The sequence below is a fragment of the Chelmon rostratus genome, chromosome 7 (genome assembly GCF_017976325.1).
Source record: "Chelmon rostratus isolate fCheRos1 chromosome 7, fCheRos1.pri, whole genome shotgun sequence".
NCBI lineage: Eukaryota > Metazoa > Chordata > Actinopteri > Chaetodontiformes > Chaetodontidae > Chelmon > Chelmon rostratus.
Genome location: NC_055664.1, coordinates 28,499,078 through 28,526,907, shown reverse-complemented (window position 1 = coordinate 28,526,907; position 27,830 = coordinate 28,499,078). Strand labels below are relative to the sequence as shown.

General features: G+C 45.4%; 1 protein-coding gene across 1 annotated transcript in view; it reads left to right on the top strand.

The window, feature by feature from the left end:
- The window catches only part of col4a4 (collagen, type IV, alpha 4), a 38,433-nt gene extending 11,226 nt beyond the window's left edge, over positions 1-27,207 (top strand). The window contains exons 5-47 of the mRNA XM_041940226.1: positions 680-814; positions 983-1,027; positions 1,125-1,241; positions 1,781-1,849; positions 2,299-2,334; positions 2,530-2,592; positions 2,872-2,907; positions 4,569-4,610; positions 5,378-5,458; positions 5,605-5,649; positions 5,779-5,841; positions 6,072-6,116; positions 6,537-6,590; positions 6,833-6,893; positions 7,204-7,308; positions 7,691-7,846; positions 8,019-8,108; positions 10,395-10,555; positions 10,643-10,715; positions 10,940-11,046; positions 11,303-11,486; positions 11,606-11,674; positions 11,758-11,865; positions 11,957-12,025; positions 13,164-13,313; positions 15,052-15,213; positions 15,300-15,467; positions 15,550-15,693; positions 15,885-15,992; positions 16,472-16,650; positions 17,120-17,183; positions 17,307-17,381; positions 17,594-17,701; positions 18,117-18,224; positions 18,693-18,764; positions 19,450-19,578; positions 19,701-19,808; positions 19,889-20,044; positions 20,736-20,984; positions 21,225-21,341; positions 22,045-22,233; positions 22,793-23,076; positions 23,161-27,207. Of these exons, the coding sequence (XP_041796160.1) occupies positions 680-814; positions 983-1,027; positions 1,125-1,241; positions 1,781-1,849; positions 2,299-2,334; positions 2,530-2,592; positions 2,872-2,907; positions 4,569-4,610; positions 5,378-5,458; positions 5,605-5,649; positions 5,779-5,841; positions 6,072-6,116; positions 6,537-6,590; positions 6,833-6,893; positions 7,204-7,308; positions 7,691-7,846; positions 8,019-8,108; positions 10,395-10,555; positions 10,643-10,715; positions 10,940-11,046; positions 11,303-11,486; positions 11,606-11,674; positions 11,758-11,865; positions 11,957-12,025; positions 13,164-13,313; positions 15,052-15,213; positions 15,300-15,467; positions 15,550-15,693; positions 15,885-15,992; positions 16,472-16,650; positions 17,120-17,183; positions 17,307-17,381; positions 17,594-17,701; positions 18,117-18,224; positions 18,693-18,764; positions 19,450-19,578; positions 19,701-19,808; positions 19,889-20,044; positions 20,736-20,984; positions 21,225-21,341; positions 22,045-22,233; positions 22,793-23,076; positions 23,161-23,418 (4,842 nt within the window). The 3' untranslated portion in view covers positions 23,419-27,207. The remainder of the gene's footprint in view (positions 1-679; positions 815-982; positions 1,028-1,124; positions 1,242-1,780; positions 1,850-2,298; positions 2,335-2,529; positions 2,593-2,871; positions 2,908-4,568; positions 4,611-5,377; positions 5,459-5,604; positions 5,650-5,778; positions 5,842-6,071; positions 6,117-6,536; positions 6,591-6,832; positions 6,894-7,203; positions 7,309-7,690; positions 7,847-8,018; positions 8,109-10,394; positions 10,556-10,642; positions 10,716-10,939; positions 11,047-11,302; positions 11,487-11,605; positions 11,675-11,757; positions 11,866-11,956; positions 12,026-13,163; positions 13,314-15,051; positions 15,214-15,299; positions 15,468-15,549; positions 15,694-15,884; positions 15,993-16,471; positions 16,651-17,119; positions 17,184-17,306; positions 17,382-17,593; positions 17,702-18,116; positions 18,225-18,692; positions 18,765-19,449; positions 19,579-19,700; positions 19,809-19,888; positions 20,045-20,735; positions 20,985-21,224; positions 21,342-22,044; positions 22,234-22,792; positions 23,077-23,160) is intronic.
- Positions 27,208-27,830: the final 623 nt, after the last annotated feature.

The window sequence follows — 27,830 nt, the reverse complement described above, 5'->3', positions numbered from 1 at the left end:
CAAGACCACACATGAAGTGATTCACGGGGCTCTACCTCAAAAACAGGATCACTTCTTAATTCATCAGTTGATATTTTGTAATATATTAATATCTCTGTTATTCTCAGAGATTGCCTGGATATTTAAGTTTCTCAGTAATACATTCAGAACCTGGAAAATGGCAGCAGTTATTTGAGCTACTAAATAAACAAAAATCTTTTTATGTTAAGTTGAAACCATCAGCATGTGTGACGTGTGTTACCATGGAAACAGTGATGATTGACTTCCTGCCTGAATGAGACTCCATCCTGTAGCTTTTTCAGACTCTTCAGGTGAACCGAGTTTGTGGTATTTTTGGTTTCTGTGTTCTAAACTGACAAAATCGATCTGAAGAGCTGATGTGAGGAGGCTGGTCATTGTTTTCATTCTCAACAGGTTCTAACAGGTTCTGTCACATTTTATTGACCGTATTCTGTTCGGTTCTTTTCGTTCTGTCAGATTCTAATAGTGTGTAACAAGTTCTAGCTAGCAGGTCCTGTCAGGTTCCATCAAGCTCTGGCACGTTTTGCCGTGTTTTATTAGGCTTTATTCGTTTTTGTCAGGTTCCTCCAGGTTCTATTAAGTCCTTTTCGTCAGATTATGTCATCTTCCACAGTATCAGGTTTTATCAGGTTTTACTTGTGTTATTTGTGTTGTGCAGGGTCCTCCAGGTCCTCTGGGGCGGCAGGGTCCTCAGGGGCCCCCAGGCTTTCCGGGGCCCCAGGGGCCTCCAGGAGAGAAAGGCCAGAGAGGAGACGAAGGACCAACCGGAGCCGCAGGACCAAAAGGAGACTTGGTGAATAAACATGGTTTTGTTGGTTTGTTCTTCAAGTATTTTGTTCTGACCCTGATGTGAGCTGATGACCAATCACAGGTCTCACAGCTCCCATGTGGTTTCTAACAGTGTAACCCTGTAACTGAACTGAACCATGACTTAAAACTCTTACACTGTTTGTTGTTTCAGGGAAGTGTCGGTGTTCCTGGTTTTCCGGGTTTAGAAGGAGTCCCGGTAAGAGGTCCCGCCTCCTCAACCTCTCAGCTGCTCTGATTAGCCCAGACGTGTTGAGGTCAAAGGTCAGACTGTGAGCATGTGTTTGTGCGTTCAGGGTCACCCAGGTCCTGCAGGAGGGCCTGGTTTTCCAGGTCTGGATGGATGTAATGGAACCAGAGGAGAGAGAGGAGAACCTGGACTTCCTGGAGAATATGGACCTGATGGAGAACAGGTGAGAAATGCTGATCGATCAGTAACACACAGCCAATAGAAACGTCTCTAACAAATTATTGTGTGTGAGTGTGTATCTCCTGCATACACACTGGACACACATCCTGTCCTGCCCTTCCTGTTGCCCCCCCCCCCCCCCCCCCCCCCCCCCCACACACACACACACACACACACCTGTCAGATCTGCACTCTTCTATCTTTAAAATGAAATCATGTGTTGGGATCCACACAGGTTTCTCTCTGAATAAATTAAATTAAATGACGAATAAAGAGTTAAAGTTTGTACCTTCAGGTACATTTTCAGGTTTTAGTTTCAGGTATTCATTATTATGAAGTTTATAATTGTTCCGTTGATTTTAGAACAAGAACTCTTTGAACCTGTCAGACACCAGCACCTCATGTAACAGCACTGTGTACATATAACATTCATAAAAGGGATACAAAGTACACAGTGTACTGCACTATAACATACAGAGTGTACCGCAGTGTATGTGGTGTAGCATTATATCATCACCATGGTAACAGTGCTTTGTTCTGCAGGGTTTTCCAGGACTGAAGGGATTTCCAGGAGATCCAGCAATGTACTTCATACAGTACCCCGGAGTACCTGTAAGTACACCTGTGCTACAAGTGTACTTGCACTGTAAGTATGCCTGCACCATGAATACACCTGTAATGTACAGCACCTGTACACCTGAGACTCGGCTCCAGTTGATTTGAGCCAGTCAAAGCAGTCGATAGACGTTTCCAGATGAGATGGTCACCTGACTGACAGCAGCAGGTAAACTTGTGTGTGTAATTAGATTTCTGTACCACATGAACAGATAATTATCAGTAGCTCGCGTCACGGCTCACACACACGCAGTGAACGCTGTGTGTCAGGTAAAACATGACTTAAAGCTCCAGTGAGGAGGATTTATGGGGATCTATTGGCAGAAATGAAATATAATATTCATAGTTGTTTTTTAATTAGTGTCAAATCATGATGCTGTAATGCTGTCAGTGTGTAACATGAAGCAGGAACATGAAACACTCATTACAGCCTCTGTGGTTGACAGGGAGAAGCTGGGCTGAGTGGACTTCCTGGTCTGCAGGTGAGAACAAGCACACAACAAACAACACAAGAAGCAACGCCAGGTAGCACCAAGACAGACAGATTCTGGTGCAGCCCAAAATAAATATATGGGAGCTGAGGAGGGGGATCAGGGAGGGGGCTCTGTATCTGCGACCGTCCAGGGTCACATGCTCTGAGGCTGGCGGTGAATTACATTTGAAGTTTCTGTGTGCAGGGTGAACAGGGTCTCCCTGGTCAGACAGGAGATCCGGGTCCTGCAGGACTGGACGGAACCAACGTGAGTAACAGCAAACTCAGAGACACAGCTTATAAATACTGATACTAATAAGATTAATAATAGTCTCAGAGAAGGTCCAATGGGGTTAATTCACAAATTATAAATAACACAGTTACAGATATAGAAAGTTTATATAAACATGCAGGTTAAGCGCAGGCAGCTAAACTGCTTTTTATATATGTATATATATAATAAAATTAATTTCTAAAGCACTTTGAGCTAATTTGTTGAAAAATGAAAGAAAAAAAATTATCTTCTGATGTCTGTCTGTTTCTACAGGGTCTCCCTGGTCTCCCTGGTTCCAGGGGTCCACCTGTAAGTGTTACACAGTAAATTACCACCTACAGCACCCTCTAAACTTTCTACCCCCTACCCGAACAAGGGTTTGTATTCCCACCCCGCTTTTATTGGTGCAGTTGGTGAGAGGCAGGGGTAGATGATGGTAGTGCGGCACTTGGCAGTTACATGTGGCATCTAGGCCTGTGGTAGCATTGTAGCAGCTAACAATAGCTAAAGCGGTGGTAGTATGATAGTATCTTAGCAGTTAGCATCGGCAGCTAGCAGTTAACATTAACAGTATAGGTGAATCTAGCTGTATTGTCTTCTTCTGTTCCTCTTAGCAGGTAGTGGTTAGCATTTAGCATTAGCATTAGCTAAATGGTAGCGTCGGAACTGTATTGTCTTTTTCTGTTGTTCTTAGCACTTAGCATTAGCATTAGCATTAGCTAAATGGTAGCATCGGTACTAGCCACTACCTGGAGCATCTCTGGGTCAGTTGAACGTGGCGGTGCTGTTTGGATTGTGTAGGAGCAGTGTGAACTGGCACTGGGGGGGTGACTCTGGGGGGCGAAACACTGTTGAAGGGAGGTTTCCACCTGATGACCCCCAGAGACGTGTTAGGAATCACTGCTCTTTGGCAGGTATAGAGGCAGATTAGGGCTCCAAGGTTCTTCACTGAGAATGAATCCTCTTTTTGAGCACAAGGATCTTGTGTTTAGATTAACTAATATCTGTACCAGTACATATAAATTAGGTACATATGGTTTTATTATTTGTGCAGGCCTTTCTTAGCAGTAGGTTTGTATCAGAGACAGGTCTGTCAGATTAACTCCACTCAGTTCTACTTTACTTGTTCTTCAACACTTCCTGCACAATTATTTCACATTAAAGCTACCCCCCCCTCATCCTGCTTCAAGGCAGTGGTGTTAAGAGTTGGCCATCAGTTAAATACCAGCGTTAACTTGAGAATTTATGATGTATAATGTAGTTAAAAAAATGTCATAACCCATCGAAGCCTTCAAACTGCAGCTCAGAGACCTTTAATCTTCATCATCATCAATCATTCATCATCCTCAGTCGTCCAGGTCACCGATATTCAAGGACGGTTCAATCAAGGGCAGCTGGACTTGATTGTAGAATCTTGGAAAGGTTTCACCTCTCATCCAGAGGGCTTCTTCAGTTCTAAGTGACTGACACACAGGTGACACATGAGGAAGGGCAAGTGTTCTGAAACGAGAGGAGAGTTAGACTTTCAAAATAAAACAGGAAATGACAAGACAAAAAAAACCCAAGACGAGGCAAACCTCACCACGGTGATCAGTGGCGTCAGAGACTTCCTCCTTCACTCCTCTTTAAACCATCAAATGTACATTGTTGTCCTCCAATGAGTGTCCCTTATCTCTCAGGTGGGGGTAAACTGCTGAGTCTTGACCGGGGGGGTTGGTCCTCCTGTGTCGGGTCATGTGTTTTCATGGTTTGTCTGTACGTTCCTCACTGCATTGGACTGCGTTCACTAGCTGTTCTTGTCTTTGGGTCGCTGTGGTGGACCAGTTTCTGTCTTGACTCAACCCTGCTTGGTGTAATACACAGTGATTACAGTGAAAATACACGTTTAGACTACATAACCCTCGATTGTAGAGTAAATGTATATAATAACAGGTGAACCTCTAACAGGTGTTCATGTATTTGTGTTTCAGGGAGAAAAAGGTCGATCTCTGGCTGGACAGAAAGGAGACGAGGTACAAATATTCAGAGTAAAAAACAGATTTTTCTGGCCTGACCCCCCCTCAGTCAGGTCAAGTAAACTTTATTTACGTAGCACAATATAACAAATTACAATTTGCCTCAAGGAGTTTTACAATCTGTAAGGCGTACAAACCCTCTGTCCATTCAAATAAGGAAAAGCACCCCCCAAAATACTCTTTAACAGTGAAGAAAACTGTTGAAACCTCAGGAAGGACAGCAGTGGAGGCCTCGCTCTCCCAGGACGGACAGACATGCAGTAGATGTAGTTTGTTCAGAAGAGATTCACAACAGAAAATCATGACAAAGTGTGTAATCTGAAGAGAAGGCAGAGCCCTGAGGTACTCCGCATTTCACATCAGAACATCATTCTGTACTGTTAGCATGTTTAAACAGTGTTCTTCCAAACAGATATGACTTTAACCGAGTGAGAGTTAGTCCAGAGAAGCCGCTGGGATCAAAAGCTGCACTGAGATCCAGTAAAAGTGGATTTGAACCAGCAGTGGGTGCAGCTTCAGTGGAGCGACTGAAGACAGACTGAAAGGGTTCAACGTGATTTCTGTTACGTATGTGACACAACTCTCTGTGTGAGGAGACTGGTCTGTAGTTCCTGAGAGTGACATCACTGAACGGGGCGTGGCCAGAACAGAAGATTCACCTTTTACTGTTACTTTAATGTGAACTAGTCCTGTACAGTAGCAGTACTGCAGTACTGTGTAGTACTGTGCAGTAGTAGTATTGCGGTGCTGCGTGTGGTCCACAGGGGGACCAGGGCCTCCAAGGGCCTCCGGGACCATTTGAGTACGTCGACCCTCCAGAAGACCTGTACATCAAAGGAGACCAGGTAGGTCCTATTGTAGTTTTATTTTTAGTTCCACTGCAATACTACTGCGATTCTACTGCACTTCTACTGTGGTTCTAACGTACATCAGCTATGTGGCATAGTTCTGGTTCTGTTGATTCTAAGGTTAGGTTGTGTTGGTTCTTCAGGGTCCTCAAGGTGTTAAAGGCGTCTGTGGAGTTCAGGGACTGCCGGTAAGTTTAGATATCGGATCAAACCACTTTAAGATCCGGATGAAGGAACACAGGGTCCAGGGTTCTCCGGAGTCTGTCGCTGAACCTAAAGAAAGTGAAGGTGATGATCTTCTGTGTTTGTGGTTTCAGGGTTTGGACACTCTCCCAGGGATCAAAGGAGAGAAGGGGATTGTGGGATTTCCTGGACCCAGGGTGAATGACCCTCCATCCTCATATTATTGATCACTATTATCAGTCTGAGTCCCAATAAAATGTTCCACGACTACAAAATATTCAGAAAGTATAAATACATCAGTCAGGTTTCAGCATGAAGCAGAGAGGGAAACATTCGTCCCGTTCAAAGTGTTTACATGATTATATTCACATTACTGCTAACACATCATTCTCCACATGAACACGTTTGCTGTGTTCATGTGTTTCAGGGGTTTTCTGGTAACACTGGGCTGCCTGGAGACAAAGGATTCAAGGTTGGTCACAGATACTGGTTCAGATACTGTCTTTACACGTGTTTGAGTACATGGAGTGTGTATGTGCAGATATGTTGATCTGAATGTGGGTATGTGTGTGTGTGGGCAAGTTTTTACTGTATTTACTGTGTAATTCTGTGTATATATGATGTGTATTAGTGTGTGAGTGAATGTTTCATTCAACTGTTTTATTGTGAAGAACCAAGAGAGATCCAAGCAAACTAATACAGAGCAAGACTAAAAAATACGGACTGAGATGGACATGAAGGAGGCCATCACCTGAATTTACTCAGATACACACCTGTCGGTCATCAGAAACCAGGATTTCATTGGTTTAATGGTCTCTCTCTCTCTCTCTCTCTCTCTCTCTCTCTCTCTCTCTCTCTCTCTCTCTCTGTGTGTGTGTGTGTGTGTGTTCAGGGGATTCGAGGAAGTCCAGGTCTCCCAGGTCTGATTGGACGAGAGGGCCCTAAGGTCAGTCTTTCTGTCTGTGATGCAGTGCAGTAAAAACACTGGTCCTATCTCTGCTGTGTAACACCATCAGCACGTGCAGGTGAAAACAGGAAACAGGAAGAACAGCGTGCTCACACCTGAGCTGTTCGACTGCAGTGTGAATGTCTCTAATACCTGCTTTGTTCCCTGTAATGAAACTGATGAACCAATGAGAGATAAGCTCCTGTGTATATACAGTCTGTAAAGAGCCTGTCTGTTCCAAGGGCATGATGGGAGATCCAGGTCCTAAAGGCCTCCCGCAGGACGCAGACATCACACACACAGGTACACATCAGAACACACTGACATCCAGTACACACTCTCTGCTTGGTATGATGTCAAGACTCTGATTCAAGACCAAACTTTATTGATGCCCAGCGGAGAAATTCAGTTGTTGCAGCAGCAGAAGGACGTAAAGTCAAACAGAACAGAACAGAGAAAGAAAATAAATGATGAGATGAATAAAACTGAAATAATAATGGAGTAAAACGTAGAAACTATACGCGAGCTTTTGGAGACAGTAGCTACAAGGCTATGTTATGTTATGATGTCATCACTCTGGTATGAGGTCAGCTAACTTCCTCCTGTCTTCCAGGTGATGTTGGAGACCCTGGGGCCCCCGGATTGAGTGGCCCTCCTGGAGACATGGGGCTTATGGGCATGCATGGCCCCCAGGGAGCCCCCGGCAGATCCATACCCGGTCAGTACCAGCAGCCCGTGAGCAAGGCAGCATCATATGTATTGATATTTAGCATGATTGATGAATATTCAGCAGTAACAGTTAAATCTGAATTTAATGATCACTGTGATGTAAAAACATGACAAAGTGTCGATATATGAAAGATACGCAGGAACAAAAACACCAGAGAACCGAAACAAACGCTGATCTACTAAACCAGTTCTGTGTTTGTGATGTTTGTTATAGATTAGAAACATAATGAACCAGTTCTGTATTTATTATGTGTATTATGGATTACGAATGCCAAGGACAAAAGTTTCATGTGTTTGCATTTTACAGTTTTCACATTATGATCAGATTTAAGGTGGTATTACATAGAATAAAGTTTTCTCTTGTTCCTCAGGACCTGTTGGTGTTTTGGGACAAAGGGGAGTTCCAGGATCGAAAGGAGACAAAGGAGATCCAGGTCAGGTGTTTAAAGATAGACCCACACCTGGAGAACCTGGAAAACCAGGACAACCTGGACCCAGAGGACTGAAAGGAGAACCAGGGAGTCCAGGTACCCGAGAACACTGTATCTACTTGTCGGTGTTACACCTGTGCCCTTACTCCTGTCTTTCAGACACACCTGGTGATGTCCTTAGCTAAAGTTGTTTTCATGTTTTAATATTCATAATCAATACCTATCATTTCCTGTTGTCATCACGGTGACTTCCTTTTTTCCTCTTCAGGTACATACTGTCGTCCTGGAACTCCGGGAGAGTCTGGACAGCCAGGTCTACAGGGGCCCCCAGGGGCCCAGGGCTTCCCAGGGTTTAAAGGTCAGTGTCTGGACATAGTGACTGATATTTACAGATTTATTTATCTGCTTCTGTATGGACCAATGAAAAGTTGAGATGATCATTATTTCACCACATGATTCAGTGCAGAGTGTGTAGAAACGCTCCTTCTCCCCCCGGTGGGGGTGGTATCTGTGTCATCCTCAAGCTCGGGTCCTCTACCAGAGGCCTGGGAGTTTGAGGGTTCTGCGCGGTGTCTTGGCTGTTCCTAGGAGTGCGCTCTTCTGGAGTGAGCCTTCAGATGTTGTTCCTGGGATCTGCTGGAGCCACTCTCCCAGTTTGGGGGTTACTGCCCCAAGTGTCCCCACTACCACAGGGACCACGCTAGCCTTGACCTTCTACATCCGTTCCAGCTGCTCTTTCAACCCTTCTTCTCAATTTTCTTGTGTTCCTTCTTCCTGATGTTGGCGTCAGCTGGGATCGCCACATCTATTAGCACCACCCTCTTCTGCTCTTTGTCCACCACCACTATGTCCGGTTGGTTAGCCAGGAGCTGTTCGTCAGTCTGGAAGCTGAAGTTGGATGGGATGGGTCCCTTCTGCAGGTCCTTAATGATTAGGACTGTCCTGCCCTGGGTTAGCCACTCTGGGTGGGTCCCATCCCTCAGCAGGTGGTTCATCTGTGCTGCTAGGCGTTCATGGAGTGTAGTAAGCTTCTTCAGTCATTACATGTGGATCATATCGGGTCCTGGTGCTGCCCAGTTCTTCATCTTCGACACTCTTTCTTGGATGTCTGCCATTGAGGTGGTTACTGGTCCTTGTTCTGGGAGGTTGTTGTGGTCTACTAACCATCTGGCATCGGTGTCGTGTATATATATTATATATATATATTAGGTACACCTTGCTAGTACCGAGTTGCATCCCCCTTTGCCTTCAGAACTGCCTTAATCCTTTGTAGTGTAGATTCAACAAGGTCCTGGAAACATTCCTCTGAGAGTTTGGTCCATATTGACATGATCGCATCACGCGGTTGCTGCAGATCTGTCGGCTGCACATCCATGATGCGAATCTCCCGTTCCACCACATCCCAAAGGTGCTCTATTGGATTGATATCTGGTGACTGTGGAGGCCGTTTGAGTGCAGTGAACTCATTGTCATGTTCAAGAAACCAATCTGAGTGAGAATCTGTCATAAAGGGCAGGACATGGTCAGCAACAATACTCAGGCTGACTGTGGCATTTAAACGATGCTCAGTTGGTACTAAGGGGCCCAAAGTGTGCCAAGAAAAAGAAAAGGCGGGATGGATCCATGCTTTCATGTTGTTGACCCTACCATCTGACTGTTGGAGCAGAAATCGAGACTCATCAGACCAGGCAACGTTTTTTAATCTTCTATTGTCCAGTTTTGTTGAGCCTGTGTGAATTGTAGCCTCAGTTTTCTGTTCTCAGCTGACAGGAGGGGCACACAGTGTGGTCTGCCGCTGCTGTAGCCCATTTGCCTCAAGGTTCGACGTGTTGTGCGTTCAGAGATGCTCTTCTGCAGACCTCGGCCCTAACGAGTGGTTATTTGAGTTACTGTTGCCTTTCTATCAGCTCAAACCAGTCTGGCCGTTCTCCTCTGACCTCGGCATCAACAAGGCATTTCCCCCCACAGAACTGCCGCTCACGAGATATTTTCTCTTTTTCGGACCGTTCTCTGTAAACCCTGGAGATGGTTGTGCGTGAAAATCCAAGTAGATGAGCAGTTTCTGAAATACTCAAACCTCAGTTAGGCTGATTAGAAATGTGTGTTAATGAGCAGTTGGACAGGTGTACCTAATAAAGTGGCCTGTGAGTGTGTGTGTGTGTGTGTGTGTGTGTGTGTGTGTGTATATTAAATTTCACATTTTGTGACACTAAATGTGAAATGTGATCTTGTGACCAAGGTCCCACATTGTAAAAATTATATATGTAGTGAAAAAGCCCCACATTCAAAACTTACTGAAGTAAAAGCGTGTCAGTATTAGCAAAAAGTTGTTGTATCAGTAAAATGTTCCTGTCAGTGTTTCTCATCATCTCTGATGTTTGTGGATTAATATTCCTGCTGCATTAATGTCTACATCTACAGCGATGCATCATATTCTATAAGATCATCATATGTTTGTCCTGCGAGAACCTCGTATCTCAGACAAACAGCCTGTTTTCAGCTCTGTGACGATGCATTTCCAGCTGATCCAAGATGCTTTTAAACAGTTTATTTAGCTGAAGACGAGGGGAGTTGTCTATAAAGCAGTGATTTTCAACTCTCGGAGCATCCAGCCCTCCAAAGCTTCCCCAACTGTATGTTTCAGGTGGTTCTGGTGACTGTTCCTGTGGCCCCCCAGTTACACTGAGGGGTACCCCCGGCCCTGAGGGTGACCTGGGGGTTCCAGGGTTTCAAGGAGTCCCAGGGGCCCCGGGGCTGAGAGGAGAGAAAGGTTCATTTGGAGACCCGGGAGTGCGGGGACAGCAGGTGGGTCACCAGACAGTAGGGTCAGAGGTCATACCAGCGGCAGAACAGTTGATTGATTGATTAATTGATTGATTGATTTGTTTGAAGGGTCTGGGTGGATTTCCAGGAGTCAAAGGGTTCAAAGGTCAGAAGGGAGATTTCATAGTGGTGGATATTAAAGGTATGTTCAACCATTAATGTGTATCAATCACCTCTTTAAGTATATAAACGATATGTGCTACAATGATTGATTTTATTTTGTTAATTTTAAATGAAAATGACATTTTTTGCCTCCTGAATGTAAATTTATTTTGTTTAATTGTATTTTTACAGTATATGTTGAATGTTACAGTATATGATGACATGTGAGTGTATCAATGGTTCTGATTGGACTTTTGTCTCCAGGTGAGAAAGGAAACAGGGGTCAGCAGGGCCCCTCGGGCAGACAAGGATTGTCGGGAAGAAAAGGAGTCGAAGGGCCCCCGGGGTCCCCTGGAAACCCCGGCAGCCAGGTCAGTCAAACACTGTCACATCATAGCCAAGTGAAGCTAATTCAGCAGGCTTAAAATATGCTGTGAAAGTTTAGGCTCAAACTGCAGCGCTGAGCCCCCCTCACTGACTCCATACAGGGACTGTAGATAAATAACCAGGATGTTGTTTGTATAATGAACATTGCAGCCTGTAGGGGGCGCTGGCAGCACTGTACACTGTCACTGTTGGCTGAATGATGCCACTGGTCCTACTGCTCTCATCTATGAATCTTTGCAGGGTGACAGTTTCCCCAGCTCACCTGGAGAACGAGGCCCCCCAGGACTCTCAGGACCAAAGGGATTATCAGGACTGTCAGGCCCCATGGGGCCAGGTGTAGTAGGAGCAGTAGGACAGCGTGGGTCTCCTGGGGACCCAGGATCTCCAGGACTCCCTGGGCCCCCAGGGCTGAAGGGGGTCAGAGGTAGAGATCAATCTGAAGTCAATTTTAAAGACTGTGTCTCCATGATTCTTTCCTTGACTCCTCTTTTATATTTCCAATAACTCCTCTCATTTCCTGTTTGACTCTTCCTCTTCCTGCAGGTGACACCCTTCCCTGTGCGCCCAGAAACGCTGGCGCCCCTGGAGAGAAGGGGGACAATGGAAATACAGGTAAACACCATCTGTAGAATCTGTCCATCTGTTCACCTGTTTTTCTCCTGCCCACCTGCCAGTTCACCTGCCTGTCTCTTCAGGATACACAGGACTCCCGGGTCCTCCAGGGTTCCGTGGTATCACTGGACCTGATGGAGCTAAAGGAGACAAAGGACATCCTGGACTTCCTGGACCACCTGGACAACAAGGTACCAGAGCACACCTGTCACACCTGTACCACAGCTGTCCTTTACATCGTCTCTAACATTATCTTTACATATATCTCTCGTCCTCCTGCAGGACCTCCAGGTGTTGTTGGAGATACTGGAGAAGAAGGACTTGAAGGCTTCAGTTATGGTGGAGATCCAGGTACAGTCACCTGTCTGTCTGTCTGTGCTGTGGTTCCAACTGTCATCATCTCTTCATTCGTGTTATGAGTAAAAGATTGTTACTTTAAATCTGTCTCTTGTTTCAGTAGTTTTACACATCAAAGGTCAAGATTGGACTGATTATTACTGATAGACCTTACTTAAAAAAGAAAAACACTCTATCCATCGTCAGTGCAAGCAGGTTAATATGACCTGTATTGATGTTAATTGTTAGGCGGTGACCTCTAGTGGCCGTCGTAATTATGACAGGGACAAAGCCGGAATTAAGAGGATGTAGTATGAGGAGCAAGAGAGTCTACATGTGGAGGAAGGTGGGGCGGATTGATGAATCAACAAACACAGGACCCATGAGGCCTGTTCACGTCCCGAGTACTTAATTTACATAACGTACAGTACAGCAGCATTTTTAACCCAAGCCATGGGTTACCTGTATCGTTCCTGAACCAAAGCAAACTGTGGCCGTTTCACAACGTGAACGATGTGAGGATGAAGGCCCAACCTGCCGCAGCTTCTGTCCAACAGTGACATGTATCTGTCATATTGGGGGCGTTAGAAATCAACCTGTTCAGTTGTTTAGGTATGAAGATGTGTTGAAGCCTGTATACTGTTAAATCAGTGCAAAAGGAAGTAAGCAACCTGTACTAATTACTGAATAACTGAATCAGTGCTGATCAAACCAGAAAAAAAACAAAAAACTCAGTGGATGGATGACCAGTAAAGACCTGGACCACTAATCCTTCACTCAATTTAATTAAACCCTGCAAAGTGAGCATATGATTAAAGATAATTAACCACTAAAAATCTGTTGAATGTCTAAAACTCACTCACACCTCAATACTGGTCTCAGCCAGTTTCACTTGTTCAAAATGCTCACGAAAAACACTCCAATGATATCACCTTTGTTTCCTGTTGGTGAACACCTGGCTGCTGCTTCTTTCAAGAACGTTTGCCTGCACTGGAGCTGCTCAGTAAATATCAAGACTCTGGACAAACAATGAAACAAAGGACCAGGTTGATAAAATGAGAGTGTTTGAGTAGAAATGTGAGACACTTAACAGATGGAAGCCTGCAGTCAGTGTCAGCTGGGTTTAAAGTACGTCTACCTGTATGTTTACCAGGCTCTCCAGGGCTCCCAGGCTCTTCTGGACTGAGGGGCCCAGCTGGAGACTCTGATGTCGGCCCATCAGGACCCGTCGGCTTCCCGGGTCCACAGGGCTCTCAGGGACCTAAAGGAGTCCCTGGGCCCCCCGGCAATGATGGACTACAAGGTGAATGACTGGACCTGAGATGTAAAGCTAAATATATTGATGTACGACTTCATCTTGATTCATCGGTTCGTCGTCTGTGTGCAGTCGTTACGTTCTGTCGTCAAGACGGTGAAAGAAAAAAAAGAAACAATCTGTTCAGGTTTCATTAGAAATGTATTTTCTTTATAGAACGACAGCAACGAAAACTAGACTTCAACAGGATTTTTTGGGTTTAAATACGTTTTTGTAAAGTTCCCACAAATAGTAAAAAGTACGGAGCCCCTAAAGTGTCATGAAGAAAAAAAAACTATATCGTGCGCACGAGATACTAAAACGTGCGCTCGATTTAATGCACTCGTTCATTTATACAGACAGGTAGTAACAACAATAGACAGCCGGGCTCCGTTCACGACTGAATCTGATGTTAATATTTCCCGTATTTTCCGCAGTATAAGGCGCACCTAAAAGCCTTTAATTTTCTCAGAAACCGACAGTGCGCCTTATAATCCGATGCGCCTTTAATATGGATCAGTATTGGTTAATTATGGCTATGGTAGTCAGGGGGCGTGGCCGAAGTAACAGCGGTATTCCACTCTCTGCGTGCCGTCAGTCTTTTACTGGCGCGTGCAGTCAGCTGTCAACCTGAATGATAAAAAGACTATTTCACTGAACAATGAACAAATATGAATATATGGTAAATAATAGGCAATTAAAATATTAATCAAACGTGGTTAATGTGATTTCTGCTCCTGAACCTCAGCGCACAGCGTCTGCACATCAGCGCTGTGCGCCGTCACCTGTATCTTTACGCATGATAAGCTGTCACCTGTGAGCGCGCACAGTATTTGTTTGAAAACTTACGAACTAAGATAAAAGACATTTTAAATAAATGGTCATTAATTATTTTCAGGAGCCGCATGCGGCTCCGGAGCCGCGGGTTACCGACCCCTGATCTAGTGGATGCATAACGTAACCCCAGACACCACAGGACGGTAGTTTCTGTCTATGCGCCGCATAATGCGGTGCGCCTTATATATGAAAAAAGTTTTAAAATAGGCCATTCATTGAAGGTGCGCCTTATAATCCGGTGTAATATTCATATTTTTTCATTGTTCAGTGAAATAGTCATTTTATCATTCAGGTTGACAGCTGACTGCATGCCAGTAAAAGGATGACGGCACTCAGAGAGTGGAATACCGCTGTTACTTCGGCCACGCCCCCTAATTACGATAGCCATAATTAACCAATATTGATCCATATAAAAGGCGCATCGGATTATAAGGCGCAATGTGGGTTTTTGAGAAAATTAAAGGCTTTTTAGGTGCGCCTTATACGGTGAATATTAAAATCAGACTCAATCGTGAACGGAGCCCGGCTGTCTATTGTTGTTACTACCTGTCTGTATAAATGAACGAGTGCATTAAATCGAGCGCACGTTTTAGTATCTCGTGCGCACGATATATATTTTTTTTTCTTCATGACACTTTAGGGGCTCCTTAAAAAAGTGAAGCAAAATAATTTTTTTTATCAAATTTGGTTCAAGTTCCGTTTTAAAATGTGACTGATTTGAAGTGTTAGTGACAGAATCCTGTTTAATAAGGAGGACGAACATTTTTATAGATCTCCAACACCCTCCGGCTACAGTCTGAAGAAATAAGAAATAAGAAGGGAGGGGTCGACTGGGAGAAGAAGTTGGTGATTTCAGGATGTGCTTGTCGTTTTTTTAGTTTAGTCCTAATTATTTTCTGTGTTTGTCCAGGTATCCTGGGTCTGTCTGGGAGCCCTGGAGCAAAGGGCCAGGGAGGACAGGATGGGGCCCCAGGTATAACTGGCCCCATGGGGCCCATACCTGACCTCTGTGATGCAGGAAAACCTGGTTCCAGGGGGCTGTTTGGCCCTCAGGGACCGATTGGTCCTCCAGGTAAACTCTGGCTCCGGATGATGCTCATGTCACTTCATGTTGCAGTGACAGAGTATGTGATGTCATTTCTTTATTCATTCGTTCAGGCTTTTTGGGGGAGAAAGGTGAGATTGGGGAGGAGGGTCCTCCAGGTTTTGGCCCTCAAGGGCCTCAAGGTAAACCAGGCTATCCAGGCTTACCAGGGTACCCAGGGCCCCAGGGCCCCTCTGGCCCCAATGGAGACTCAGGACTGCCAGGGCCTGATGGTCTGAAAGGTGAGCTCCTCCTACCAACACACCAGTGATTAAATGTTTCCTGGTGACACACGTTCACAGAAATACTCACTCTATGTTCAAGGTCTGATGGGGCCCCAGGGCCAGGCCGGAGGGCCAGGGGCCCCCGGGCAACCCGGGGCCCCTGGAGCATCAGGGAGGAGGGGTGCAAGAGGGCTCAGCGGACAAGACGGAGCTCCAGGATGTGAAGGCCCGAAAGGAGAGAAAGGTAAACACTGAGTCATAGTACTGTGCTACTACTATACTACTGGAGTACTACTATAGTAATACTTTATATTAATGAACATTCAATGTGAAATATGTCACATCTGAAACATAACTGATAAACATGCTAAGATGTTTCATTCATTCCAGTCTGAATGAGAATCACTTCAAACACATCTTCTGCTTCCCCTACAGGCTGTAAAGGGACCCCGGGGCCTCCAGGAGATACCATATGTGTCCCCGTCAAGGGAGATAAAGGAAAACAAGGACCCCCCGGCCTCAACGGCTTTCCTGGACCACGAGGTCAGGGCTGTTACCATGTAGACCAATGTCAGGGCGTGATGTCGCTCAAAAGAGAGTCGAGTCAGGTCGAGTCAGGTTAGGTCCAGTCCAGTCCAGGCGAGACACGCACAGTCAGGCTTACTCAAGATGAATGGAGACTGGACGAGTTGTGTTCAGTCAGGACAGTTCGAGTTGAGTCGAGTCAGGTTTGTAGTCCTCAACAGTCAGCAGGTGCATACAGCTGCAGGGGAAAACCTGGATCAGTCAGTCACCACCTGCACTGCGTACAGCCACACAGCTTCTACAGCTTCCACCTCTGGATGTTAAACTGATCACAGACACAATTTGAGTCAGTGGGAAGTGACACATTTTGTCAGTGTTGGAATCAGAGAACAAGGCTGAACAAGTTTGATTTCCCATGATGCTGTGCGGGTCTCTGTGACACAGTAACATCAGTCTGATTATCCAGTGAACCTTTCAAACACTCTCTGTCTCTTCAGGAAGTAAAGGAGCACGAGGAGCTACTGGTAAGCCAGGGTATCCGGGCATCAACGGACCCCCTGGCATCGTAGGTCTCCCAGGACCCCCAGGGCCCTGCGGCAAAACGGGACCTCCAGGACCACCTGGCCGTAAGGGACCTCCAGGATTCATCGGCTTCCCCGGAGATACTGGAGATCCAGTAAGATAAAAGCTGTGTGATATATCATGTGACTGGCAGAGCGGGTCTGTTGTTCGTCTGTATGCGAGACGTGAAATAACGAGCTGTCTCAGAGGAAGCTAACAGGTTTTAATGATTTGGAGTTGGCTATGGGACACAGGATTGTTCACAACAAATTTCCAGTGAAATCAGGTGACATCATGTCATCGTCTCTACGATGTGAGTTAAGATTTGACCTTTGAGATTGAAACTGTCAGAGTTTGATCCTTTGATCATTATTAGATTTATTTTTACTATATTGTTATCTGGGATGAAACTTATCAAGGCTTGGGGAGGGGCAGTGCTGTGTTAAACAACCAATGTCTGCAGAACCACAAACAGAAGATCAAACCTCAGAACCAAACAGCCAACAACCAAACCTTCTGGTCTTTTCATTGTCGTGTTCAGAAAATGTTAAATGTCAGAGTCTTGGTCTTGTTTTTGGTTGCAGGGTGACACAGGATGTCCGGGGCTCCCTGGAAAGCCCGGTAGCCTAGGATGTGCAGGACCCAAAGGTAGGAAATAACCCATGACTCAGCAGGTTTGTTTGAAAGAGCCATCAACGGTCTCCGATTCCTTCGCTAATTCTGATCCTGTGCTGTGCAGGTTGATCTGTGAAGTCTGTGTTTGTGTTTCAGGTGATAAAGGAGACTCTGTCAGTTGTTCCGGTCCACCTGGAGACAAGGGGCCTCCCGGAGACTTTGGGCCCTCAGGTGATGATCTGGCTCTATAGCAGGACAGTATCTTTAATGAACATAACAATGATTAGCAGCTTGAACATGAACCTGAAATAACGATCCAGTCTGATGCTTTAATGTTTTTTGTTTATGAAAGTTCTGATCATGATCATGTTTTGTGATGAAGCTGGCTGTTGTATAAACCATCAGGTGAGTTCCTGCATGAATCAGCTGTTTTTCTCTCTCAGGACCTACTGGACCTCGAGGGGATCCTGGAGGACTTGGTTTCATTGGGGGTCCAGGACAGAAAGGATGCAAAGGAGATGCGGGCCATCAGGGGGACCCTGGTCAACCAGGTACAGAAGCTCACCTGGACCTCATCAGTCTATGCACCTTCATTCTGTAACATGAGCCAAGTCATGTGACCTGCTACCGTCCAAAACCCGGAAAGGTCATCAGCTGTTCAGTCAGGCGGAGATAAGAGGAGGGCAGTGGAAGTTGTTACGAGAGGAAGTGCCCCGTCAGGCTGGCGTCATGATGTCAGTGCTCAGCACCTTTATTTACCTCAGAGTCATAGAGAACCAGGCCATTATTTCTAATTTCCCCACTTAATGCAAACTCAACATGTCCTCCATGTTTATCGGTTGTCTAGATAGAAATCGTCAAACTCATCCAACATCCAGTCTGAGACAGAAGGTGGAGATTAATCTTATTCGTGTTTATATTGAACTACTTCCCCAACCCTAACCCCGTCTGTGTGGTTTGTTTCAGGTGTGGTCGGCCCCTCGGGTCCCAGAGGCCGTTCAGGTCTTCCAGGTCTTCCTGGTAAAGCGGGGGCTGATGGTCCTCCTGGACCACAGGGCTGCACAGGACTTCAAGGTCAGAACTCAAAGCTTAGCAAGTAGCAGAGATCGCCTGGTAAACCTGAAGTTTACTTTTCTTTAAATTTGGACTTCAGATGAATGGTCAGAATGAGATCGGATGGTTCAGACCACATCTGGAGCTGGTTCACATTATGATCAGATCTCAGCCAACATCTGTACAGTTTTTATCCCAGTGACAGCTGTCTCCATCTGTCACATGACCCACATCACTGCCCTTCACCTGAAATCATCCTGAGATCAAACCTCACTATCCAGACCAGATCAGAGGTTGATACCAGGTGGAGATGAGCCAATCAGATGTGGTGGGAAAGTAGAGTTGAAGAAACATCATGACTGTGATCACTGAGCAAACCATCAGGTCTTTCTCAGTATTTTTAAACGTCACTGATGTAGCTGGCAGATGACGGTGCGCAGGTGTGTCAGCTGGTCAGAATAAATCTCATGAATGATGTTGTTGTGTCAGGTCCTCCTGGACCACTGGGCCTTCACGGATTGGACGGACTGAAAGGAGTGAAGGGGGACATGGGAACCAGAGGTATGAGTCTCTTTCTCACACACACACACACACACACACACACACACATCAGGTTAACAGGAGATGAAACAAACGTGCTGCTGTAACGTCTCCTTCATGATTCACTTTGCATGAACATCTCAGATGAGATGAAGTGGAGCGATGAAACCCACGGCACTTCATGACACCACATGTCAACAAGAGAAAATGAAGCCAATCAATTAATTTACTCTCAATCTGGAAGTTGAAGCTCGAGACTCGTGAACAGTGAACCTTTATCAATGAAAGGCTTATTTCATCGATGTCCGTCTAACACTTCCTGATCTCTCCGGTTGTCAAAAGCTTCGATCCTACTGTCACAGAAAGTGTGAAGTTGTACCTGGCGTTCAGACTCAGGTGAAAACTTGAGGTGGAGGAGGCGAATGATCAGTGCTGATCCTGGTGTGATCATTCCCACGTCCTGATCCGTCTGTGTGTCAGGATGATAGCATCTTAACATTGCACAACATTTGAAAGCAGGTCCTGAACTACTACACTTGCTGAGGTTTAACACGAACTGGACCTCAGTGCTCATCTTGCGGGAGTCCTGCAGACCTGTTTCTTTCTTTCTTTACGTTATGAGACACCTGTTCTTTAATTTTGTTTGTATTAAGGACACTGGGACTGTCATCTGCATCTCAATGATAACATCTGTCTGCCTGTTCAGGTCTGGGTACGCCGGGGGAACCAGGGTCTAAAGGTCTTCCAGGAGATAAGGGCCCTCCAGGTCCTCCAGGGCCCTGTGGCTCATCCCAGCCTGGCCCACCAGGACCCAAAGGCCCCCCCGGACCCAAAGGTCTGTAGCAGTGTGATTGGTATCCTCATGGGTCAGGATCAGACTTGGGGCAATGATCCACCCACAGATCAGACCTTTGGTTTGATTCTCTGCCAGTAATGTGTCTCTATGTGTTGTTGTAGGCCCTACAGGTGGTTCTGGTCCTCCAGGTAAACCTGGACCAGACTGTAAAGGCCAAGTTCCAGGGCCTAACGGAGATCCTGGTTGTCTGGGACCAGACGGAGAGCCAGGTCAGACTTGAATGTTGAGACTTAATAAACTAACAGATGAATCACACTGGATGACTTCTGACCTTTGTTTGGTGTCTCAGGGTGTCCTGGTGACATTGGGGATCCAGGTCGGAACCCTCCAGTACTAGGAGATGATGGGGACAATGGGGACACAGGGTGCCCGGGGCCAGGTGGCCCAAAGGGACCTCCAGGGCCCAAAGGACTGTGTGGCCTCCCTGGAAATCCTGGATTGAAAGGTCAGACTCCATGTCGATCTGTCGATGTGTCTAGATATCGTTGTAAGAAGACTCTGATTTCAGTCTGAACGTGGTGTTTCCTTTAATATGAAGCTCCTGATCCTCACTGAGGAAGCAGTGGTGGTCTGCCTCTGGTAAAGCTGAAGTGATGCAGATGGTGCAGGTGGTTTGCAGAGCAGGGTTAGGGGTTATTGGACTGAATGGATCAAATTCTGACAAGAAAGAGTTATTAAATCTTATTAACCATTTTAAAGCCAATGCTTTTTTAATGATGACTGCTTTTTGGGCCCAACGTACGTGACATATTGATGCTGGACGTTGCAGTACCTCACGTAGCCACTATACCAAAATCACTTCACAGCCCAGCATCATTCCCGAGGGCTTGGTCTGTACTCAAAGTACATTAAACTGGCAGGTAACCATAGCAACAGTAATGCTGCTTCAGGCTAGCAGTTAACTAAGACTGAGTTTAAACACACTGGACACACACAGAGCAGGATTTATACACAACTGATCTTTGTTCCTTTGGTTTGTGGACAAGGTTTATAAGACAGGATGGACTCCAAGTTGTTATCAGATAAGACAGATCAGATTAATCAGGAAATATGACTCCACGACCATGTCAGGACACCTCATCATGGACTGTCACTTAGTTACAATTGTGTGTGTGTGTGTGTGTGTGTGAGACCAGGTATTCGGGGGTCACCAGGTCTGATGGGACTACCTGGTAATCGGGGTCCTATAGGTTGCACCGGTCCAGGTGGGCCTCCAGGACCAAAGGGATTTGCTGGACCAGTGGGTCCAAAGGGTGAGAAAGGACGAGTCTCCCCCTGCCCCACTTATCCCCCGCCCCAAGAGGGCCCTGGAGGATGCCCTGGCCTCCAAGGGCCAGCTGGAGGTGCTGGCCTCCAGGGAGAAATCGGCCGTAGAGGACCCAAAGGTGAGAAACAGGAGTTGGGGCAGGTCATGATGAGAATCACGTCCCCGTCAGAGGATTGTTCTGTATTTCTCTCTGCTCAAACAGATTTCACCACATACCAATAAAAACCAGCTCAGGTTAATTCAGTCGCTTAACGAGGAACAACAGATAAAAAGTCTGAAATCAGATGTTCTGAATTGAACCTGCTTCACATCGGTGTCAGTGCAGCTGAACGTTAGGATGGTTGATCATGTGTTTCAGGCAAGAAGGGTGCCAAGGGGTGTGAGGGGTCAATAGGAACTGAGGGGCCCCGAGGTCCAGATGGAGACCGAGGAAAGCCAGGCCCACAGGGTGAGAGAGGAGCAGTGGGTGCCAAAGGTGAGACCTCCACCTGTCTGTCCCTCTGACTGTCTGTCTTCATCTGCCTGGTTTGTTTTGGTTCACTCATGTTAGTTTAGTGATGATCAGTGATTTTCAAAATTCCTCTTTCATAATCTTCTACGTCATTTCATTCCTCTCTTAATGTGACAGCTACAAACAGTATTTGTCCAGGAAGCACTCCACTAACCACTTTCTGTGGATAATTGTCTATGTCAACCTGAAAGGTTGGGTAATCGTAGGTCACAGCTCCCACATCTCAACAACAGATTTCAGACCTGAGCTGATTCGTTCTGATCTACATTTTACTTTCATTGTTTACATTTCAGCAAAGTCCTGCCACATGTGATCAGAGCAGGCTTTAAGGTCCATCCTCTCATCGTACCAGACTCATTCATTACACACCTGTAACGGTTTCTTTACGCCGTCGCCGTTTCTTTACGTTGTGATTTGATAATGTGACGCTGCTTCCTAGTGACACTCCCATTATACCTCCGCTCTATACAAGTACAAGAGAGACACACTTGGCCAAAAGTCTGAACAGCACTAATGAAGGTTCAGAGAGAAACCAGCAGAGACGTAGATCTCTGAACCGCCAATCCACCGATCACACAGCGGTATTTACCCCGGCTGGTCGTGCTGCAACGTTCATCTGCATGGATTTGATGTGTTAAGGTACCTTCTTGCGATCTTTGTGTCTCAGGTGATCCGGGTCGAGTCGGTGACCCTGGTCCCCCGGGACAAGGCAGACACTTGAACTCTGGCTTCCTGTTGGTGATGCACAGCCAATCAAAGACGGTGCCTTCCTGTCCACCGAACATGAGGGTCCTGTGGGACGGATACAGTCTGCTGTACCTGGAGGGTCAGGAGAAGGCTCACACTCAGGATCTGGGTATATTTCTACACAGGACACGTACCAAAGCTTCCATACTGGCCTTTCTAAGAGTTTGGTTCCACTGACAAGTCAGACTGTTAACCTAACCAAGCTGTCCCCCTAACTGATCAGGACTTGTGGCCAGTTGATCAGTTTACTTTTGTTCCTGAGATTTCACCCAGTGTGTCAGTAAAGTAATAATAACAGATCAGACATGTCAGAAGTAATATGGCTAATATTAATTAAGTATTAATTAAGTATAAACAAGTGAAGATGTGACTGATTCTGAGAGCCCTGAGATACTCAGGCAGGGGTTCTAGAGTCGAGGGGCCCTGACTGTAAAATCCAGCTCACTTTCAGTCTTGACTCAGGATCAACCAGCAGAGTCCTGCCTGAGGATCTGAGGCTGCACTCAGGCTCGTATGTTCCCCTGGAGAACCACACAGAGACAATCACATGTTCCTGCGTGAGAACCGATTTTAACCGAGCAGCCATCTTTGGTTTGGTGACCTGAGCCGTTGAAGTGAATGATTTTATTTTACATCTTAATGAATGTTTATATTACTGATGTTTCCAGGTCAGGCGGGGTCATGTATGCAAGTCTTTTCCACAATGCCGTTCTCCTCCTGTAACATGGGAACTTGCTCTTACGCCAGTCGTAACGATAAATCCTATTGGTTGTCGACAACGGCGGCAGTCCCCAGCATTCCGGTGGGCGGAGCCGCCATCGCAGACCACATCAGCCGCTGCGTGGTGTGTGAGGCCCCCTCCTCACCTGTCGCACTGCACAGCCAGACCTCTTACCAGCCAGACTGCCCCCCCCGCTGGAGGAGCCTGTGGACCGGATACTCCTTCCTCATGGTGGGTACTGCAGTGATAGTGGTACTACTATTACTACAGTATTACTAACACCTGATGGTTATGTCATTTCCTGTGTGACTGCAGCATACAGGTGCAGGTGATGAGGGTGGCGGGCAGTCTCTGACATCATCAGGTAGCTGTCTGACAGACTTCAGGGCCCAGCCCTTCGTGGAGTGTCAGGGGCCTCGAGGAACCTGCCACTACTTCGCCAACATCTACAGTTTCTGGCTGACCAGAGTGGAGACAACCGCCTCCACCTCCAACGGCTCCCCCACCACGCTGACCGAGGGTTGGCAGCAGAGGGAGAACATCGGGAGGTGCAACGTTTGCATGAGGGAGTGAGGGGGAGCGCCACTTCCTCCTCCTGCGCGAGGGAGAGCGGAGACATTCCACTTCCTCCTCTTGCAGAGTCTGAGAGGACGGAGAAGACGAGAATCGTTTGTCTCTGTGAGGAGAGACTGTCATGTTAAAGATAACGCTGCCGATCAATCAATCAATCAATCAAATAATCAAACAGGTTTATTTTGTCTTCTCGCCCAACGTCACATGACACAGATGTTTGAACTGGGGTTGTCTGATGTTTTTGTTCCAGGTGTTACCGCAGGTACACGTTTAGATTTTAATATTAGCATAGCCTCCAACAGACAGACACTTTGGATTTATGTGTGGGGGGGTGTGTGGTGACGTTAGCCTCACCTGCTCTGGCCAGCATGTGGGTCATTTCTCACCTCCAGCCGTAACATCCACATTCTCAGCTGATCCTCCCGTCCACAGCGACGTCCTCCTATTTCAAAGTGGAAGTGAAGCGAAGTTTTTCTGCTGGAGGAGCTGATCTGATAGATGCTAACATGCTAACGCTAACATACGTATTTGGGAACCGATATTATGATAGAAATGGTTAAAGCCGCCAGGAGAGCGGGAGCCTGTTAATTACTGTTGAAGGTTATTCTGGATGGACATCAGAGATATTGATCACCTCAGGAAGTGAAGTCAATGGCAGTATTTTATTCGCAGCCTGCTCCTGTGACGCTAATCCTTCCTGAATGGAGGTTTAGAATAAATAAGCATCGCTAATCCATTTCATGTTTTAAATCATAAAACAAATTCAGAGGGTAAAGTGACGTCTCAGAGATGATGCAGTGAAATCTGTTTGAATCGGAGCCGGTGGACTGCAGCTTCACACCCAGCAAACACTGTGGTGAAACATTCTGATGGAAACTATACACAAGATCTATGACACGTCACTGTGATTGTATGAAGCTGTGGCTCAAGCTGAAACATCTTCAACTCGCATCCAAACGTCTTTGCCTCAGATCACATCACCACGGAGGAATTCACGTGTTATTCCACTTATTTCATATGCAATCCCACCAAACTGACACCAGCAAACAGTTTATTTTACCTCCGTGAATCCAGTTAGTGTTGAATTTAAAGTTTTAAACATTTGAAACTCGTTTAATTGCTTTATACAGAATTAACGGTTGATGATTCGTCTCGCTAGAAGTGTCTCATTAACTCTGAAGTTCTTTCGCCGCTTTCAGCTCCTAAATTTGTTCGTTTCTCTTTTCAAGCTGTGGAAAGCCTCTTATCGCGACCCGAGGCAGTTAGAGACCGGCTGCTGAACATAGAGCAGCATTTAGCAGCTAAAGAGCAGAGCTGGAGGAGAACAAACACAGAGCTAAAAGAGAGAGAATACCGGACTGACGTTCATCAGGCGACACAAACACGAATCATCGTGTTGTTCTGTAGCTGCTGCAGCTCTGTGATCACTGAGGTGATAACATGTCAGATATTGAGTTTAAAGACTGATCTGCTGAAAACAAATAAAGACAAAAACTGAAATCAACCAATCACGTCTGATCAGAAAACAAACAGAAAATCATTTGGGTTGTTTTTGTCACAGTCACGATGTTGTATTTTCAGCTGTTCAGCTGTGAGTCACAGGTCTGACATGTTGGCATGTGGAAATATCAAGGATCAATAATAGAACCCTGAGGAACCCCGTTAGTAATTATTAATGTTGTTGAAGGAAAGATCGTGTTGTTCTCTGTCAGCTGGTTTGATCAATGAGAAGTCTGTCAAACTGTTGGGGAGTCACTCTGCCCCCCAGTGAACAAAGCTGGTTAATGCAGCACCAGGACCTGTCGTTGTTTTTAAAGTAAATTTTTATTTGATTTTTGAATAATCCAGTTTGTTGATTATCTTTCAGATTCTCATTGTGAAATATAATCATCGTTATTGATCGTAACTCTTCATCGAACACTGACTCTAGTGGTCTGATAATCATTTCCTCTGAACATCAGTCAGCCCCAGTTTGAACTGACGTGACGTTTTTATCCGTGTGCTGAATTTAACAGAAAAACACACCTTTCATATTTACTATTATCACCGCTGTCAGGTGAAAACCTCATATCTCCAGATGTCAGCCTTTCATTAGCAGGACTTTTAGTTCATAATGTGCATCATCAGTCAGCTGACTGCAAAGAATTAAAATAGAAGTTACAAGGTTTTCCCGCCACAGCAACGTTATCGAAGAGCCGGTGTCACATGCTGTAACGTCACATCCTGTGATGGAGCAGCTGATTGGCTGACGTGATGTTCTGTCCTCATCAAAGAGAATGACGACGAACACCTGAGTGGACTTTAGCCCCGCCTCTAGCCCCACCCCACCAGCACTGAAAATGCATTCTGATTGGTCAGCTGAGAGACGGTGACTGTATTTTAATTGGTCAGCTGAGAGGCGGTGACTGCATGTCATTGGTCGGTCAGTATTTTGTTGATAAGTAGGGAACAGACGTGTGAGAAGCTGTGAATATATTTGACATTAAATCTTTTTCTTTCAGATCAGACGTGTTCGGAGCTCCTCCCTCAGCTCACCTGATTTAATGTTCTTTATTCATGTTCAAGGACAGCAGCAAGTCCTTTCACACAGAACAGACGAGTAGTGACCATCTGTCCTGTTACTCTGCGTCAAACATCTAAACAGGATGAGCTGCAGCACAGAACCAGAACCAGACTGGACCAGGACCAGGACCAAGACAGTCAGAGCCAGAAGCTGATGTCGTGTTTTATCTTCCTATTCAGTTTAATCAGAGTCGCCACTGAGTCTTTGTGTTATAAATAAAGTTCATTTGAATATTTCTGTCTGATAGTTTCAAGTTAGTTTGCTATAAAAACTTTAAAATGTTTCGATATTTACAACATTGACAGAAAAACTGCAGAAAACTTTTACTTTAGAAAACCAGTGACTTCCTGTTCGCTTTCTGTCCTTTCGGAGAAACATCCTGCAGGATCTTCAGTGGAGTTTTTGTTTTTGTGGTTTTTGTTTTCCTTCAGTTCAGTTTTTCTTTCTGGACCTGTCTGAGTTTCTAATCCTGGTCCTGGCCCTGGTCCTGTACTTTCTCTCTGATTTGTAAATATGTTTGGACTCGACCGTTTTATATTTTTACTGTAAATGTCATCAGAGTATTTATTTAGCTTGAAATTAATGTTGGTGCTATTTGATGTTTCATTTGTTCATTTTTATTTTATTTTGGTAAATGACTACGCGGTGAAGCCCCGCCCCCTCACATCCCTTCTACTGCAGGACAACTTAAAATTATGACTGATGGAAACCCTGAGCTTTATTTTCACTTTGTTCTAAATCATCTGAGAATATAGCAGGATAGAACTAAAGTAAAAACACGACCATGTCAGAGGGTCATTACGCCGCCCCCCTCGACCGACACGCCGTGTGATGTCATAGCTGTGTGAGCTCATAAATGGTGATGTCATGGAAGCTCTATTGCTTGCGTCAGAATTTACTCACAGATTAAACATGTTTACATCATTGCTTCCAGATTGAACAAAGCTCTCGGGCTGTTGATGGAGGACGCCTGAAGACCAAACTCTGGGTTTAGTTTCAGCTCAGCAGCTGATTTGATCGACCAAAAACATAGAAACAGGTGTAGTCAGTGGGTGGGGCTTCATCATTACCTGAGGAGGAGGGGGAGTGTCACTGTCATCACTGTGTTTTCATTGTATTTAAATCTGTCTGTGATATTTTAATCTCTGTAGGAGGAAACTTCTGACTAACACCTGAAACATTTTATTCTCTATGAAAGGAGGACTTCAATAAATCGCATCAAAGTTTCTCTCTGACTTTTTATTTTAGTCCAAACGTTCACACAGAACACGAAAAATCTGTTCAGATCTCTTTCAAAATCACTGATTTAATAAAAACTGATCAGTGTCACTCAAAACACTGAATACAGCAAAACTACAACTCATCTACACTCTATCATACTTTTACTTGATTTTACAAAAATGTCAGTCTTTAATAATTGGTCGATTGTTTTGCTTGAGAGACATTAAAAACAGGAAAACACTAGAAAGAATATGAGGCAAATATACAATTCTCTGTAAAATATCTGAAAAGAATTAGCAAAGAATCTTAAATCTAGAAAAGTGATAGAAAATAATAATAAAATACTAATTTCAAATACCTGCTTATCACAATTTCAGACTTAAAAAACGACTTATGGAACAAATGAAAGACCAGTCGGTGATCTGATTGGTTTTATTGTCATTCAGAGCTGGTCTCTGTCCAGAAAGATTCATTTCATACATCCACATTTACAAGAGATGAAGAACAGAGAAGAAGAAGACAGAGTTACGGTGTGTCTGCCACCTGAAGCGTATCTCAGTGTACAGAGGCGTGTGTCACTGCCCTCTGGTGGTCAGAGTCTGTAACTACGTATTTCTGCTTTAAAAGT